The sequence below is a fragment of the Somniosus microcephalus genome, chromosome 3 (genome assembly GCF_052327205.1).
Source record: "Somniosus microcephalus isolate GS21.2 chromosome 3, FLI_Smic_1.0, whole genome shotgun sequence".
Lineage (NCBI taxonomy): Eukaryota > Metazoa > Chordata > Chondrichthyes > Squaliformes > Somniosidae > Somniosus > Somniosus microcephalus.
This window is the reverse complement of record NC_140989.1, coordinates 187902343-187919863: the sequence shown is the minus strand read 5'-3', so window position 1 is coordinate 187919863 and position 17521 is coordinate 187902343. Positions and strand designations below refer to the sequence as shown.

Genomic DNA, 17521 nt, shown 5'->3' with positions numbered 1-17521 from the left:
GAGGAAACCGGAGCACCCGGAGGAAACCCACGCAAACACGGGGAGAATGTGCAAACTCCACACAGACAGTCACCCGAGGCCTGATTCGAACCCGGGTCCCTGGCGCTGTGAGGCAACAGTGCTAACCACTATGCCACCATGCTGCCGTGGATGTGCCAGGCTATGAGGTTAGATTGTGGTGGTATACAATTCTGCTGCTGCTGATGGCCCACGGCGCCTCATGGATGCCCAGTTTTGAGCTGCTAGATCTGTTCTGAATCTACCCCATTTAGCACGGTGGCAATGCCACACAACACGATGGAGTTCACAACTAGGCCAATATCCATTAATAATCACTATCCAAAAAAGAGCCACCAAATTTTGGAAACACCTAGAAATGAGCAACCCCCAATGCTATCATTACGAAGCCCTGAAATGCCAAGAGAGGACCATAAAGAAGAATACCCTCAGTCAACTAGTCCTGGGACTCAGTGAAGTAACTACTAACACTACTAACAATAACCAGCCCCAGGACAGTGACAGCGTAACACAAAGAATTCGACCCAACACAATCGTCGCTAAGCAAAAGGAAAAATATGTCATATTGGACAGAAACAACAAAAACCCAAAGCAAACTCAATTGCTACTTGGCCCTAAACAGACAATACAACATGGCTGATTACCTGACCATGGTAAAGGATAGCAAACTGAGAAAAACCTTGACAATGTACAGACTTAGTGAACATAGCCTGGCGATCGAAAAAGGTAGACACAGGCAGACCCGGCTACCAAGAGAGGACAGGATATGCTCTCACTGCAGTCAGGGAGTGGTGGAGACAGAGATGCACTTCCTCACAGCTTGTAGAAAATATCAGGGCATAAGGGAGAATTTCTACCCAAAATTCACAAAAATATGCCCAGAATTCAGAAATTTGAATGACGACCAAAAACTCCCATACCTACTAGGGGAAGAGAGAAATTGTGTAACCTTAGCGGCACACTATGTTACAGCTTGCCATAAACAGAGGGACAACCACTAAATATAAGAAGAGTATATACAAATTATATGAATGTATATATTTATACACTCAGGGATATATCTGTTTATACACTGTATGGATAGGTCTGTATTTTTGTGTACAACCATGAATGTTTTTCGATGCTTTGGCAACATAAGATGTACCTTGTCATGCCAATAAAGCGATTTGAATTGAATTGAATTGAATTGGGTGTCCTCAGTGTGAAAACGGGACTTTGTCTCCACAATGACAGTGCTTTGAGGAAGTAACATATAGGGTGGATAAAGGTGAACCAGTGGACGTAGTGTATTTAGACTTCCAAAAGGCATTTGACAAGGTGCCACACAAAAGATTATTGCTTAAGATAAAAAATCACGGGATTGGGGGTAATATTCTGGCATGGATAGAGGATTGGCTATCTAACAGAAGGCAGAGAGTTGGGATAAATGGTTCATTCTCAGACTGGCAATCAGTAACCAGTGGTGTTCCGCAGGGGTCAGTGCTGGGTCCCCAACTCTTTACAATCTATATTAACGATTTGGAGGAGGGGACCGAGTGTAACATATCAAAGTTTGCAGATGATACTAAGATGGGAGGGAAAGTAGTGAGTGAGGAGGACATAAAAAACCTGCAAGGGGACATCGACAGGCTAAGTAAGTGGGCAGAGATTTGGCAGATGGAATACAATACTGGAAAGTGTGAGGTTATGCACTTTGGCAGGAAAAATCGTACAGCAAGTTATTATCTTAATGGCAAGAAACTGGAAAGTACTGAAGTACAAAGGGATCTGGGGGTCCTGGTGCACGAAACTCAAAAGGTTAGTATGCAGGTGCAGCAAGTGATTAAGGCCAATGGAATGTTGGCTTTCATTGCTAGGGGGATAGAATATAAAAATAGGGAGGTATTGCTTCAGTTGTACAAGGTATTGGTGAGACCGCACCTGGAATACTGCATACAGTTTTGGTGTCCATACTTAAAAGACATACTTGCTCTCGAGTCAGTACAAAGAAGGTTCACTCGGTTAATCCCAGGGATGAGGGGATGGACATATGAGGAGAGGTTGAGTAGATTGGGACTCTACTCATTGGAGTTCAGAAGAATGAGAGGCGATCTTATTGAAACATATAAGATTGTGAAGGGGTTGGATCGGGTGGATGCTGGGAGGATGTTCCAGATGATGGGTGAAACTAGAACTAGGGGGCATAGTCTTAGAATAAGGGGCTGCTCTTTCAAAACTGAAATGAGGAGGAACTACTTCACTCAGAGGGTGGTAGGTCCATGGAATATGCTGCCCCAAAAAGCTGTCGAAGCTACATCATTACATAAATTTAAAACAGAAATAGGCAGTTTCCTAGAAAAGGGAATTAAGGGTTACGGGGAGCGGGCAGGAATTTGGACAGGAGTCTAGGTTCAGATCGGTCATGGCCCTGTGGGTAGCGGAGCGGGCCCAGGGGCCGTGTAGCCTGATCCTGCTCCTGTTTCGTGTGTCTAATTCTGTTAGGTTCAGGAGATAGTCCTGTCATAGTGGATTGGCGGTTAGGATCAGATCAGCCATGATCTTATTGAATGGCGGAGCAGGCTCGAGGGGCCGATTGGCCTACTCCTGCTCCTATTTCTTATGTTATGTTCACTGCTACCAAGGACAGATGCATCTGCGACAGGTAGATTGGTGAGGACATGGTCAAGTAGGTTTTTGCCTCATGTTGGTTCTCTCACCAGCTGTCACAGGCCCAGACTGGCAGTTATGTCCTTCAGGACTCGGACAGTAGTGGTGCTACCGAGCCACTCTTGGTGATGGACATTGAAGTCCCCCCACCCAGAGTACATTCTGTGCCCTTGCCACTCTCAGTGCTTCTTCCAAGTGGTGTCCAACATGGGGTACTGATTCATCAGCTGAGGGAGGGCAGTGGGTGATAATCAGCAGGCGGTTTCCTTGCCTCTGCTTGACCTGAAACCATGAAACTTCATGGGGTCCCAGGGCCAATCCTTCCCAACTGTATACCACTGTGCCACCACCCCTGGTGTGTCTGTCCTGCTGGTTGGACAGGACATACACAGGGATGGCGATGGAGGAGTTTGGGATATTAGCTAAAAGGTATGATTCTGTGAGTAGGACTATGTCAGGCTGTTGCTTGACGAGTCTGTGGGACAGCTCTCCCAATTTTGGCACAGTCCCCAGATGTTGGTGAGGGGGACTTTGCAGGGTCGACTGGGTTGGGTGTGCCATTGTCATGTTCATAGCCGGTGCCGAGTGGTCTGTCAGTTTTTTTCATTCTTATTGTGTTTCGTAGCGATTTGTTACAACTGAGGTGCTTGCTAGGCAGAGGGCAGTTAATCATCAACCACATTGCTGTGGGTCTTGCAGTCACATATAGGCCAGACCAGGTAAGGACGGCAGATTTCTTTCCCTAAAGGACATTAGTGAACCAGATGGGTTTTTATGACAATCTGATAGTTTCACGGTTACCATTACTGATACTAGCTTTTTATTCCAGATTTATTTAATTAACTGAATTTAAATTCCCCAGCTGCCGTAGTGGGATTTAAACTCATGCCTCGGGATCATTAGGCCAAGCCGCTGGATTACTAGCCCAGTGACATTACCACTAAGCTACCAACAAAAGATTAATATGTAAACAATCCCACTGAATGATTAAATCAACTCCCACAAAACCTCTAATCATGAGTTTGAAGCCGAACCAACAGGCTGGAGCTTTAGCCTGCTGAACGACCGCCTGCTCTCCTGCTGCTGATTCTGTCGAATAGCTGCACGCTCTTTCGCTGGGAACGGCCCTTCTGAGGCAACCAATTCTCGTTGGTAATAAAGATTGAGAAAAAAATGTTACCTAAGAAGCGCACGTGGGAAAATTGGAACAGAGAGCTTTATACACAGCGATCATATTCCCGGGCGCGAGCCCAGGCCACACAGCTTCTGCACATAAAGATTAAAGTTTAAATTTAATTTTTTTTGAAGTCGCACATTTGGGATGTAGCTAATAGCAGGCAGCAGGGCTTTGTTGGATCCCCTTATCATTCAATGTGGCGAGGCGGTGCTACAATTTAGCAGGGCTTGGTTTTTTTTCAAAAACATCTGAAACGGTAAAACTAGAAGTATAAAGAAAGCCAGAACTGGTGAGCACCAAAGGGAGGAAAGAGCATCCCAGTGCAAGTGGGAGAAGTTAGATAAACTTTGCACTAATTGTAACTGCTTAAACTGAAGGCTGATAAAAACAGAGACAGCAGTGCAGGCAGCTAGCTCATCCATTTTTCAGACTAACCCCATCGACCCATCTTTTTAACCATGGGATGTATTTGCCTCCATTTGCTAATGTTCATAAAGCCTGTGAGACTTTTTCACTCATATTAGTGAATGGAGAAAAATACACCCCCAAATCTTGTCCCTTGAACTAATTTATTCCATCTCATTCATATATCTATTACCTTTTAGGTGAAGAAAATTCACACCAGCAAAAAAAATCTTCTCATTTCAGTCAGGTTTAGTTCCTTTAATAATCTGATACATTCAAGAGCTGATCAGCAAGAAAGACAAGCACTGTTACTACCAGACATAATTACAATAGCTTTATTAATTAATAGCCATTCACACTTGGTTCAATCCTGTCAGAATTGAGAGATCAATTTCCTGCTTCTAATAAGCAAATGCTGCAGGAACTAGACACGCATCAGCAACAGAGCAGACTCCCAAGCACTTGTGGTGCCATCTGCTTCTCCACACATGACGCTCACATTCTTCCTTTGTTTAGAGTTCAGGTTGCTGGAGTTTCTTGTTCCCCTCCTCCAAGGTACAGACTCTGTGCTGGAGTGCGATTCCAACAGTTCCCATATGTGAGTTATAGTAGGGTGCCAGCAAGATTAACTGCGATGCCCTCTGTACTCAAATATCTTGCCTGCTTCGAGAAATTGCTAAATTTTCTCTTGCAAATTTCGCAATTGAACAGATACACTGGTGGTTGACAAGTTGTGGATGAAGAACTTGTCACAGATGTGCCACTTGAAAGACATCTCCCCGGTGTTGATATGCTATTTTGTCACAGAGAAGAGCATGGGCCTGACAGCACAGAAGGGGATGAGGAGCCCACCCGGCTCTAGCAGCACTGGTTTGTAATTTTCCTGGACAATAATTATCCCTCAACTAACATCTAAAACAGATGATCTGGCCATTTATTTCATCGCTGCTTGTGGGAGCTTGTTGTGCGGAAATTGACTGCCGCGTTTCCTTCATTACAGCAGTGACTACACTTCATAGCGCTTTGGATGTCCCGCGGTCGTGAAAGTGAAAGGGGCTATGTAAATGTACGTCTTTCTTTAGTGATTCTGGTAGATGATACAAGAAGATTCCTTACCGTTATAGATACTGTAGTGGGTGGACTAATTGAAGGCTTTGGCAAACACCTGGGGGTATAGCAATCGGGAAAGTGCATCCAAAATGCGCTTGAAATTGCGCTGGTTAGGTTACAGTTCAAGTTTCCATTAAAATTAATTTGCATAATCACAAACTTAAAACCTTCCATGAACCAGCGCAATAGAATGTAATTTTCTTGCCATTAAAAAGTATTCCGTGGTGGCAACCTGTTAGTTTTATTAGTACAGCTGAAAGTAGGTTCATCAGCAAAAATAAACATTTTAATAAGGGTGCCCAGTTCTCCAGCTCTAAGGAACCAGATTTAAATTCACTGAAAATGACAAAACCACTTCATTGAACCACTTAATATTTTCATTAGTGTACACCAGTCAGTTTTAGTAAATTTAATATGAAAATTTTTTAAACGAACCTACAGTGCTTGTGCGCCTAAGAAAATAAGCACAATTTGAAGAACCTTCCCAGACCAGTGCAGTCGCTGTAATCTCACAATTTCAATCATCACAAACAGCTTATCTGGTCATTATCACATTGCTGTTTGTGGGAGCTTGCTGTGCGCAAATTGGTTGTTGCGTTTCCTACATTACAACAGTGACTACACTTCAAAAGTACTTCATTGACTGTAAAGCGCTTTGGGGCATCCGGGGGTCGTGAAAGGCGCTATATAAATGTAAGTATTTCTTGCTATTTTGACCTGGGGCATGGCCAGTTTTGTGGGCGGAGCCTGATTCTGGTGAATCGAATCTTGAACCAGCCTAAAAGATTGCGGAAAACACAAACCCGAGTTACGTTTAAATTTCCCCAAACTTTTACACTGGTTTGGCCGATTCTGCCCAGATTGTGCCGATATTACTAGTGTAAAGGAATGGAAACTCTCTCTGGTACTCAAATAACTTCTCACTCATGGTGATGTGCTGATGCCAGAAGTCAGTGAAAAACTTGAGACAGACACACTTGAATAAACGCTCATCTGTGTGATGTGCTGAAACCCTTCCTAAAGATGAAGCAACTGAATGGTTTCACTCCTGTGTGGATGTGCTGCCACATCCTGACCAGAGAGATGGTGAAGCTTTTCTGGCAGACGTCACAGTGAAGGGACTTCTAGCGGGTGTGCATGTGCTGATGTTTCAGGAGGCTCGATGACAGTGTGAACACCTTGTCGCACACCTCGCATTTGAATGGTTTCTCGCCTGTGTGGATGCGCTGGTGCCTGGTCAGTGAAGAGGAATCAATGAAGCATTTGGAGCAGTCGTTGCACTTGAAAGGCTTCTCGCCGGTATGGATGCGTTGGTGCTTCAGGAGGCTCGAGGAGACAGTGAAGGTCTTGTCGCACACCTCACATTTGAATGGTTTCTCACCGGTGTGAATGCGCCGGTGCTTCAGGAGGTTCGATGACTGCGTGAAGGTCTTGTCGCACACCTCGCACTTGAACGGCTTGTTACCAGTGTGGATGTGCTGGTGTGATGCAAGCGAGGAGAAGGAGACAAAGCGCTTGTGACAGAGGTCGCACTGGAATGGCTTCTCACCAGTATGAACTCGCTGGTGATTAGTGAGGTGGGTGAACTGGATGAAACCCTTCAGACAAATGGTGCACTGGTAAGGCTTCTCGTCAGTGTGAGTGAGCTGGTGGATCAGCAGCTGCGATGACCTGCTGTAACCCTTCCCGCATTCGGAGCATTTGAACGGCTTCTCACCGGTGTGGATGTGTTGGTGTGTTCGGAGCGAAGAGGATTCGGTGAAGCGTTTCTGACAGACGTCACACTGGAAGGGCCTCTCACCCGTGTGGATACGTTGATGCTGCAAGAGGCTAGATGAGACCGAGAAGGCCCTTCCACACACCTCACACTTGAATGGCCTCTCACCTGTGTGAATACGGTGATGCTTTAGGAGACTCGACAAGTGCATGAAGACCTTGTCACACACCTTACATTTCAATGCATTCTCATTCTTGTGGGCGCGCTGATGCGCAGTGAATGAAGATAATTCTTTGAAGGTCTTTTCACAATCAGAGCATTTGAAATCTTCATCCTTCGCACAATCTTCTGGAAATGTGGCCAGCTTCTTACCAGCCCTGTAAGTTGAAGGTCTCTGCGTCTCCTGAAGTGAGGAATGTTCAATGGCTGCATCTTCCAAAATGCTCTTTTCGATGGAGTGCTCAGTGCCGCTGAATGGTTTCAGTTCCGATGATGTAGCCCCGGTTTCCTGATCAACGGGATATGTCGAATATGGTTTTCCTTCCAGACTGCTTTCGGTTTGAGTTAGGCTGATCAGAGACTTAACACCTACCCCTGAGCCACTTACATGGAACTGTTCGTCAGACAGTGATGTGGCTCTAACCGCAGTGTCCATTCTGCTCCCTGAAGTATGTTCCTTCTGCAAAACAAAACAAGCATTTATTTTACTCCCAATTTTCTGATCCTCTCCACAAGATGCTGACTCCTCGCTGGGATAGGCTCCATAGAGTGTCAGCAGGCTAGGTCACTGGCTTATGTCCTTTCTTCAGCTCACACCTGTACTTCCAGCAGTGCTCACTGGATAGTAAGCAGGAGTAGAACCCGTTGATGATTTCCCCCCCCCCCTCCCAGTCCAAGGGCACTGGAGAAAATTGTAGAGTCTCTACCCCGCCCAAGCAGAGGTTGGATAACCCAGCACTGGCAAGGATTGCAACGATCATAAATAAAAACAGAAAATGCTGGAAATACTCAACAGGTCAGGCAGCATCTGTGGAGAGAGAAACAGAGTTAACGTTTCAGGTCGATGGCCTTTCGTCAGAACTGGAAAAAGTTGAGAGATGTAACAGGTTTTAAGCAAGTGCAGGGGAAGGGGCAGGGGAGGAAAGAACAAAAGGGAAGGTCTGTGATAGGATGGAAGGCAGGAGAGATTGAATGATAAAAGGGATGATGGTGCAAGGCAAAATGAGATGTTAATGGGACAGGTAAAGGAACAAAAGATAGTCTAGAAGAGATGTAAATGGGAATGGCAGAATCATCAACAGCGACCATGTGAAAAATTAGGGGCAGAGGTTATGGTCTGAAATTGTTGAACTCGATGTTGAATCCAGAAGGCTGTAAAGTGCCTAATTGAAAGATGAGGTGCTGTTCGCGCTTAGACACTCATGCAATTATCATGTTTTTGGGTCTTCTCTACTCTTTGTACTCCAGATTTTTGTGTTTACTGTATTTTAGATCATGCTCAAAGGCGAGTCGCACCGCCGTCCAAGAATATTTTCCCCAGCCGTGATAGCTAGGTGGGTGCTAAGCAACATGCCCAGGATAACAAAGAAAACAACCTTCTCTTAATGATTTTGGCTATTCGAATTATCCTTTGCCTCTATAGGATCTTTCTTTGGTATTCAATAAGCGGTAGAGCATTACATCACACCTCATTTTAAGTTTAAACTATTAAGCAAATTTATTTAACAAATGATGAACAAGCAAATAACAGTAATTTGATGTATTATTAAACATCTTGCATATGATGCACACTTCCTGTCCATGTTACTACTTCCTATAATATTTTGTCAACATTTATAATGGGAAAGTTGTAAGTAAGCATTTTATAATGGGAAGCCAAGCTAACAGCTGTCACTGTTTTTTGATGAAGTAACTGAAATCACTTAATGTATTGAGAAGTATAATCTATCAACTTGTTTTTCAGTAATTGAAATTTCTAATTTCCATAATGGGCCAGTAATTCCGGTCCCAGCGTGTGAGTACAGACGGGGCACTCACGTGTGGGCCCGTTGGAAGTGCAGGATTTCAGCATGCACAGCGCATGTGCGGGAAACCGGCATTTCCTCCAAGGGGTTCAGAGGTTCAGAGGCGTTGAACTTCCTTCTTTTTGACAGGTTTGCCCGTGTGTAAGGGCCTGAACTTTTTAGACATATAAAAAGGAGGCGTAAGGACTTGATTCTTTAAGGTAAGTGGTCTATTATTTAAAATTATAACATTTTTTCCACAGCTTTATTGTTTTTAAGGACTTTACAGTAAGGTAAGTTTATCTTTAGGCCCGATTTCTTAAAAAATAATTTTTTTCAAAAATTTGATTAATTGTTTAAAATAGTTATTTATAGTTTATTTAATTATTGGGATTTTTTTAAAATTTTACTTAAAGTTAAACTAGTCTTTTGGGCGCCCGTACTTTTCATGAGTTTGACAGTTCTTACTATCAAACTCATGAATTAAGTTTCCCCTCCCCTGATTGGCTGCACAGTGCTCACCTGATCCCAGCCGGCACATGGCACTAACTACGCCGCTGGATCAGGCAAGCACATCGCGCCGACATCTGAACCGGGCCAGTGGCAGGAATTCCAAGCAGGCCCAGGCTTCAGATGTCGGCGCGCTGGGTGAGTGCACATCGGGGGTTTGCACGCGTGGGGGTCGGGCGGGGGGAGAGGGGGCGCGCGGAGGGGGGGGGGGGGGAGAGAGGGGGCGCGCGGAGGGGGGGGGAGAGGGAGCGGCGGTGGGGGGGGGGAGAGGGGGCGGCGGCGGGGGGGAGAGGGGGCGGCGGCGGGGGGGGGGAGAGGGGGCGGCGGTGGGGGGGGAGAGGGGGCGGCGGCGGGGGGGAGAGGGGGAGGGGGCGGCGGCGGGGGGAGAGAGGGGGCGGCACCGGGGGGGGGGGGGGGGGGGGAGAGGGGGCGGCGCCGGGGGGGGGGGGGGGGGGAGAGGGGGCGGCGCCGGGGGGGGGGGGAGAGAGGGGGCGGGGGGAAAGGGGGAGAGGGGGCGCTGCGGGGCGGGGGAGGGAGAGGGGACGCGGGGGCGGGAAAGAGAGAAAGACAGACTACCGATTACTCATCTGTTGTTGCTGAAAGAGTTTGTCTGTCTGGCTTTTCAATCAAAAGCTATAGAGCGTACCTACACATATGTTATATCAAAAGAAAGCTTATTAGGGGGAGTCTAACAGGCGTATTTACTTTTTGGTCAGAAAAAAATTGTTCGGACAGCATACAAAAAAGTTTCAAAAAACGGCAAAATTCCGCTTATTAGCGTTGAGTGACGTGATGGTTGACCAATCGTACAGGGGATAACGTTGAGTGACGTGATGGTTGAGCAATCAGTGCATCACGGGGGGCGGGCCATCCTACAGGGGATAGCGTTGAGTGACGTGATGGTTGACCAATCCTACAGTTGAGTGACCGGATGGTTGACCAATCGGTACGTCACGGGGGGCGTTTCATTGCGTGTGTGGGCGGGCCTTATCCTTCTGAGCGTAGGTGAGTGGCCGCCATCTTGATTCCTAACTACTGATTTATTGTTCCCACTTTGTGTGTTGTGAAAATAGATTTTCAACAAAAAAAAAGTTGCTTTTAAAAGAAAAAAAAATCCTTTTGCAAAGGGGACTCGGGCTTTCCCCCCCTCGGCGGTGGATGAGCTGCCTGCAGGCCTCAGGCCTCGAAGCCTCAGCCTCGGCCTCTCCTCACCAGCCACGCCCGAACTAGGCACCGCCCGTCCCGCTGGGCCCGATTCCAAACCAGCGGCTCGTGGTCGCCGCCATCTTGGTAAAGGCTGGCGTGGCGGGACTGAGCCGAGCGTTGCCATCGCTGCCATCTTGGTAAAGGCTGGTGGGGCGGGAGACAGCGCGCGCATGAACGTCGGCGGCGGCCCGGAGCGGGACCCGAGAGTCGGGCCGGGCCTCACGCGCTAGGCCGCGCACCGGCCGGCCCTGATCCGCACACGGGGGCTTCGGCTCACCGCGTCTGGGCTCAGAGGAAAGAGAGAGAGGGGGAGGGAGGGAGAGAGAGTAAAGCAGGGAGAGACAGGGGGAGGGAAAGAGTGAGGGGGTGGGTGAGGGAGGGCTCGCTCGCCTTCTTCCTTCCTTCGCAGGGGTCCATCGGGCTAGGCCTGAGGCGCTCCTTCCCCCCTCTCGCTCTCCAGGCTAATCCCGAATTAAATCCAGCAGTCTCGCTCTTCCCCCCCATCTCTCTTCTCCCCCCAGTCTCTCTCTCTCTCCCCCCCCCCCCAGTCTCTCTCTTTCGCTCTCTTCCCCCCAGTCTCTCTCTCTCTCTTCCAACAACAACATGCCCTCAAAAAACCCTCGGCACCGCCGGGCACTCCAGCTAGTATTGCATAAACTTCAGAAAGCAGATTAAGCTGTGTGAGACAATGTCTTTTCTCAGACTTGAGTTTTTTTTTAAAGTTCAATTTTGAAAACAAACACTTGATTATCATGTTTTTGTTGATAATTAGAAAATGTAAGTATTCTAATTTCTAACATCTGAGACAGAGATACAGTGACACAGATAGATACAACAACAACAACTTGTATTGCACCTTTAATGTAGCAAAATATTCTACATAGGAGCGTAATCAGACAAAAATTGACACCGAGTCAAAGGAGGAGCTATTAGGACGGGTGACTAAAGCTTGGTCAAAGTAGTAGGTTTTAAGGTGGGTCTTAAAATCAGAGATACAGACAAATACAAGTCCAGGACCAATCAAAAACACCAGTGTTTCCATTGAAAGTTACAAACCAATGCTGCTTGACCCAGGATTCCCATCCCCTTCTGTGCGGTCAGGTCCATGCCCTCCACCTCGCTTACTGCTGGTAGACACCAAAATTTCACCAGTGAGCCAAGCCCAATATTCCACCCTTCAAATCTGCCAAACCCAGGTATCCCTCTGCAAACGCTGCAGAACAAAGGGCACTCCCCATGCTGTCAAGCCTCAACAGCCCCACCACAGTCCTATGAAATTCAGGACTCCCCACCCCAGTTCTATTCCCTAGTGCCATCGGAGCCCAGAACCACACCCAATGCAGTTAAAACCCACTGGCACTTCATAGGATTGCTAAATACTAGGGCCCCGGATATCCACTGTCCAGCTCCACATCACAAGATGGCGACGCGCATGGACGCAGCGGCTTTGTCTCTCCCGAAACTGAGCGTTTTCACCCTCCTTCCGAGTCTCTTCTGGACTCTGCTAATACGGGAATTGAGGGCAGACCTACCATACAGCCGACAGACGCTCCTAGACATCGGGGCCGACTGCGTGCGGCTCACACTCGGCGACATCGATCTGCCTCCCGACATCGCCCGACCCCTGGGACCAGCGTGGCGTCCTTCCCCAGCCGGAAGTCGGCGCAGACCGCGCAGGGAACGCAAGCAGAAGCGGGGTAAGAGGGCCGGTATCCAAAACAGGCTGAAGAGGGCCCCACACAAACCCTCCCTCCCAAGTATTTTCCTGGCCAACGTCAGGTCACTAGAAAACAAAATGGATGAGATCAAACTTGATCTCTCCACACAGAAAAGGACAAAGGAATGCTGCGCCATGATCTTCACAGAGACCTGGTTGAACAACGGCATCCCTGACACCACCATCCAACTAGAAGGACACACGGTCTTCCGCGCCGACAGAACTGCAGACTCCGGTAAGAGCAAGGGAGGCGGTTTGTGCATTTACACTAACAATGCCTGGTGCACTAACACAGACATAATCGATAGATCCTGCTCAGCTGATTTGGAATTCCTCATGGTAAAGTGCAGACCCTTCTACCTGCCTCGGGAATTCACGGCTGTTATCATCACTGCAGTCTACATCCCACCACACGCGAATGCCAAACTAGCACTGAAGGACCTCTACAGGGCCATCAGCGAACAACAAACTGCGCACCCAGACAGAGCTTTTATCGTTGCGAGGGACTTCAATCACATAAACCTAAAAACTGTACTACCGAAATTCCACCAGAATGTGTCCTGCCCCACAAGAGGGGAGAACACACTGGATCAAGTCTACACGAGCGTTGTAGACGCTTATAAGGCCATTCCCTGCCCCCACCTTGGGAAGTCTGACCACCTCTCCCTGTTTCTAGCCCCGGCATACAAACCGCTCATCAAAAGAGGGAGAACATCAGTGAGAGCAGTGAAAGTATGGCCAGAGGGGGCAGTATCGGAGCTTCAAGATTGCTTCGAACGCACTGATTGGGGCATGTTTGCCCATAATGACATAGAGGAATACGCATCCACAGTGCTATTCTACATTAACAGCTGCGTCAAGGTCGTCACGACCCATAAAAATATCAGGACATACCCCAACCAGAAACCCTGGATGAACGGAGAGGTCCGCTCACTGTTGAAAGCACGTGACACAGCATTTAAATCTGGCGACGCGGCGGCTTACAGTGCAGCTAGGACCAACCTAAAAAAGGGTATCAGGACTGCCAAAAGGAAACAGACACTGTGGATAGAGGATCATTTCCATAACAACTCGGACCCCCGGCGAATGTGGCAAGGCATCCAGTCCATCACTGACTACAAGGGCAAAAACACCAGCCCCCCAGTTAGCGATGTCTCCCTTCCGGAGGAGCTTAACAACTTCTACGCTCGCTTCGACAGGGACAACAGGGAGCCGGCTACCAAAGCCTTGCCACCCCCGGAAGACCAGGTGCTCACTCTGTCGACCTCCAACGTAAGGGGTGTTCTACGCGGAGTGAACACATGAAAGGCTGCTGGACCGGATAGCATCCCTGGACGGGTACTCAAGGAATGTGCTGATCAGCTGGCTGATGTCTTCACCGCCATCTTCAATCTGTCATTGGCCCAGGCAGTAGTCCCTACATGCTTCAAGACCGCTACCATTATTCCTGTGCCAAAACGGCTGTGACGTGCCTGAACGACTATCAACCTGTCGCACTCACACCCACCATAATGAAGTGTTGAGAGAGACTGGTCCTGGCTCACATCAAAGCCAGTGTTCCCGCCTCTCTTGACCAACACCAGTTTGCCTATCGTGCAAACAGATCAACGGAGGATGCAATCACAACTGCTCTACACTCAGCACTGAATCACTTAGATGGCAAGGAGACCTACATCAGAATGCTGTTCATAGACTACAGCTCAGCATTCAACACTATCGTCCCCAACAAGCTGGCCACCAAACTCCAAACTCTTGGCCTGAACACTTCCCTCTGCAACTGGACCCTGGACTTCCTAACAAACAGACCGTCTGTCAAATTAGGTAACCACACCTCCCCCCCCTGACCCTGAACACGGGGGCCCCACAAGGATGTGTGCTGAGCCCCCTCCTCTACTCCCTCTTCACCCACGACTGTGTGGCTGTTCATGGTTCCAACACCATCATCAAGTTTGCGGATGATACCACGGTAGTAGGCCAGATCACCAACAACGATGAGTCAGCCTACAGGGAGGAGGTCCAGCATCTCGTGAAGTGGTGCGCCGGTAACAACCTGGCCCTTAACATCAAGAAAACCAAAGAAATCATTGTGGACTTCAGGAAGTCTAAAGGCGGAAGTCACACCCCCATCCACATCAATGGGGCTGTGGTGGAAAGGGTGGACAGCTTTAAGTTCCTCGGAGTCCACATCACGGAAGACCTCTCCTGGTCCCTCAATACCTCCTCTCTGGTGAAGAAGGCCCAGCAGCGCCTATATTTCCTAAGGAGGCTGAAGGGATGTAACCTGTCACCCCTGATCCTCTCTAACTTTTACCGCTGCACAATAGAGAGCATCCTGACGAACTGTATGACAGTATGGTATGGCAGCTGTAGCTACTATGACCGGAAAGCCCTGCAGCGGGTAGTCAAAACTGCCCAACGCATTACCGGCACCCGGCTACCGACCATAGAGCACATATACCAGAAACCCTGTTTACGGAGGTCACGGCCCATCATCAAAGACCCTACCCACCCCAGCCACAGTCTGTTCGCCCTCCTGCCATCTGGGAGACGCTACAGATGCATTCGCACCCGTACGACCAGATTTAGGAACAGCTTCTTTCCCAGGGCTATCATCCTACTGAACTCCACAAATAAACCCTAAAGCCTGCACATCTGCCAATGCACTTTATTATGGTTATGTTTATGTTAATGTATTACAAGCCAAATGTATGTTGAATGTTTAAATGTCTTAATCTAAATGTACACTCTCGGGAGCCGCAAGCCTACATTCCGTTGTACTGCACTTGTGCACTAACAATGACAATAAAAGTTGATTTGATTTGATTTGATTTTAACACTGGCAGAGCAGAAATTACACACTGCAAGTGGGAGGAGCCTGACCCTACTGCAGTTTCAGGGGTCAGATCACTTGCATAAAATGAGTGGATGCCTATGTCAGAATGGGTGCATAATGGCCACCCGAGCACTGGATTTACAGTAAATGTGATATCAAACCAGTGTGTTAGGTTACTGCTCACCCCGGTAACACTCCGTTATATTCCAGAATCAGATCAGACTCTGACTATGGAGTTACACTTACTGGTTACATAATGTGGTGTGATCGTTGTATTTTAAAGCCTCAGTTTAAATTGTGTAGACATCTGTTGCTCTTTTTATTTGACAATCTTCGGCCTTTCACTTCTTAATCTTACTCAATCTCTCTGTCTCTCTGTCTCTCACCTCAGCTCCTTTTGTTTGAAGCGCCTGAGCCTTCGATTCTTAAACTGGTCTCCTCCTTTGTTCTCCTTTTCTTACTCGTGCTCCACAGCCACTGGTTCCCTGGAGAAATCTCCACTCTCCCGACCTGAATAATCCATACATCAAGTTTCCTTCCTGGCTGCTTTGTCTCTCAATGTGCCAGCTGACCCCTAATCCCTGCTGCTTTCAGTTAACCCAGGAAGTAATTAGTTCCTTCTCCTGATGCCTGATTTCCACAGGGATCAGACAGGCTGCTGATACTGTAATCCAATACAGATTTCCATTTAAAGTGAAGCACACATTAAACACTACTTTTTCCACTCGAGAGCAGTTTTGTCCCATATTCGGACATCCTAAAATATACTTTACTCCACTCTTAGAATTATGGCCTGGATTCCCATCTAATTTAATTCTTTCATTTTTCTTAAAAAGGTCCCTCTACACAAAATCTACTGGTTGAAAATGCAGGCAGGCAGTCTGGTCCCGAATACAAAAAATGACCCCTAATCCTTTCCCCCACCAGCTGGCATTGGGAACAACTACAGACAAATCTGGTCTCCACCTTTAGTCCCATTCAACCACTGTTCCTGGAGAACATGCTCTACCTTGTTGATCCTCCATACCAGCGACGTCCATGGGGGCAGAATACGGCCCTTTCCAGCATTCGCTATTCAGCCCAACAATCAGCCGCTGTTCTATTGACGAGTTACATACACTCAAGTCGTTATAACCTGTCTTTTCCCTTTAAAGACTCTGACTGAAATGCTGTGCGCTTGCAGCATTTATTGTTTTTATTTCAGATTTCTAGCATTTGTACTTTATCCTTTTAGCTGCTCTCCAGCTCCCCCCACCCCAAACTACGATGTATTACACAAGGCATTACTGTGCATATGACTTGATTTCAGACATTTTAAACACAGAACCCCCTTCAGTATTTCTGTACACTGTTTAACATTTCAGCTGAAATGTTAAACAGTGTCTTAGCCATTTAGTGGATGGCTGAATATTTGCACATCTCCACTCCTCAAATCTCAAGTACTTTACAAAAATATATAATTTCCTAATTTTCTTAAATGGAGTATTTCAGGGATGAGACAAAAGAACGAACTCACATTTATTTAGTGCTTTTCACTTGTTCTGGAAGTCTCAAAGCATTATACATCCAATTAATTACTTTTTGAAGTGCAGTCACTATTGTTCTGTAGGAAGATACATCACAGCAAGGTCCCACAAATGGCAAAAGTGGATGAATGTTGGTTGAGAGGGGAATGCTGGCCAGGACACTGGGGGGAAAACCTCCTGTTCTTCCACTAGTGCCATGGATCTTTAACAGGAACAAGGCTTTGTTTTAACATCTCATCCAAAAGATGGCACCTCCAACAATTCAGTACACCCTCAGTACTGCACTGAAGTGTTTGTTTAGATTGTGCACAGAATCTTCAAGTGGGTTCTGAACCTACAAGCTTACAATGTATGAATGTATATCCAAATGAAAAACATTGCCAATATATTATAATGAATTAATCAATCTCATTCCAAAATAAGAGTAGTGGTAAATAGCAATTTAAAGTAGGGCTGTTCTCCAGTTATCAATCGGATTTAAAAAGACAGACTTACATTTATATAGCACCTTTCATAACCACTGGACATCTCAAAGTGCTTTACAGCCAATTAAATACTTTTGGAGTGTAGTCACTGTTGTAATGTGGGAAACGCAGCAGCCAATTTGCACACAGTAAGATCCCACAAACAGCAATGTGATAATGACCAAATAA

General features: G+C 47.1%; 1 protein-coding gene across 1 annotated transcript; it reads right to left on the bottom strand.

Annotated features, from left to right (window-relative positions):
* Nucleotides 1–4489: 4489 nt before the first annotated feature.
* Nucleotides 4490–7752, bottom strand: LOC147121634 (uncharacterized). The gene has a single exon (XM_085982044.1). The coding sequence runs from the start codon at nucleotides 7726–7728 to the stop codon at nucleotides 6481–6483; it is 1248 nt and encodes a 415-aa protein (XP_085838170.1). The 5' UTR covers nucleotides 7729–7752; the 3' UTR covers nucleotides 4490–6480.
* Between the last annotated feature and the right edge of the window lie 9769 nt (nucleotides 7753–17521).

Excerpts from the sequence above, each read along its gene's own strand:
- LOC147121634 (XM_085982044.1), bottom strand. The coding sequence starts at position 7,728 with ATGGACACTGCGGTTAGAGCCACATCACTGTCTGACGAACAGTTCCAT.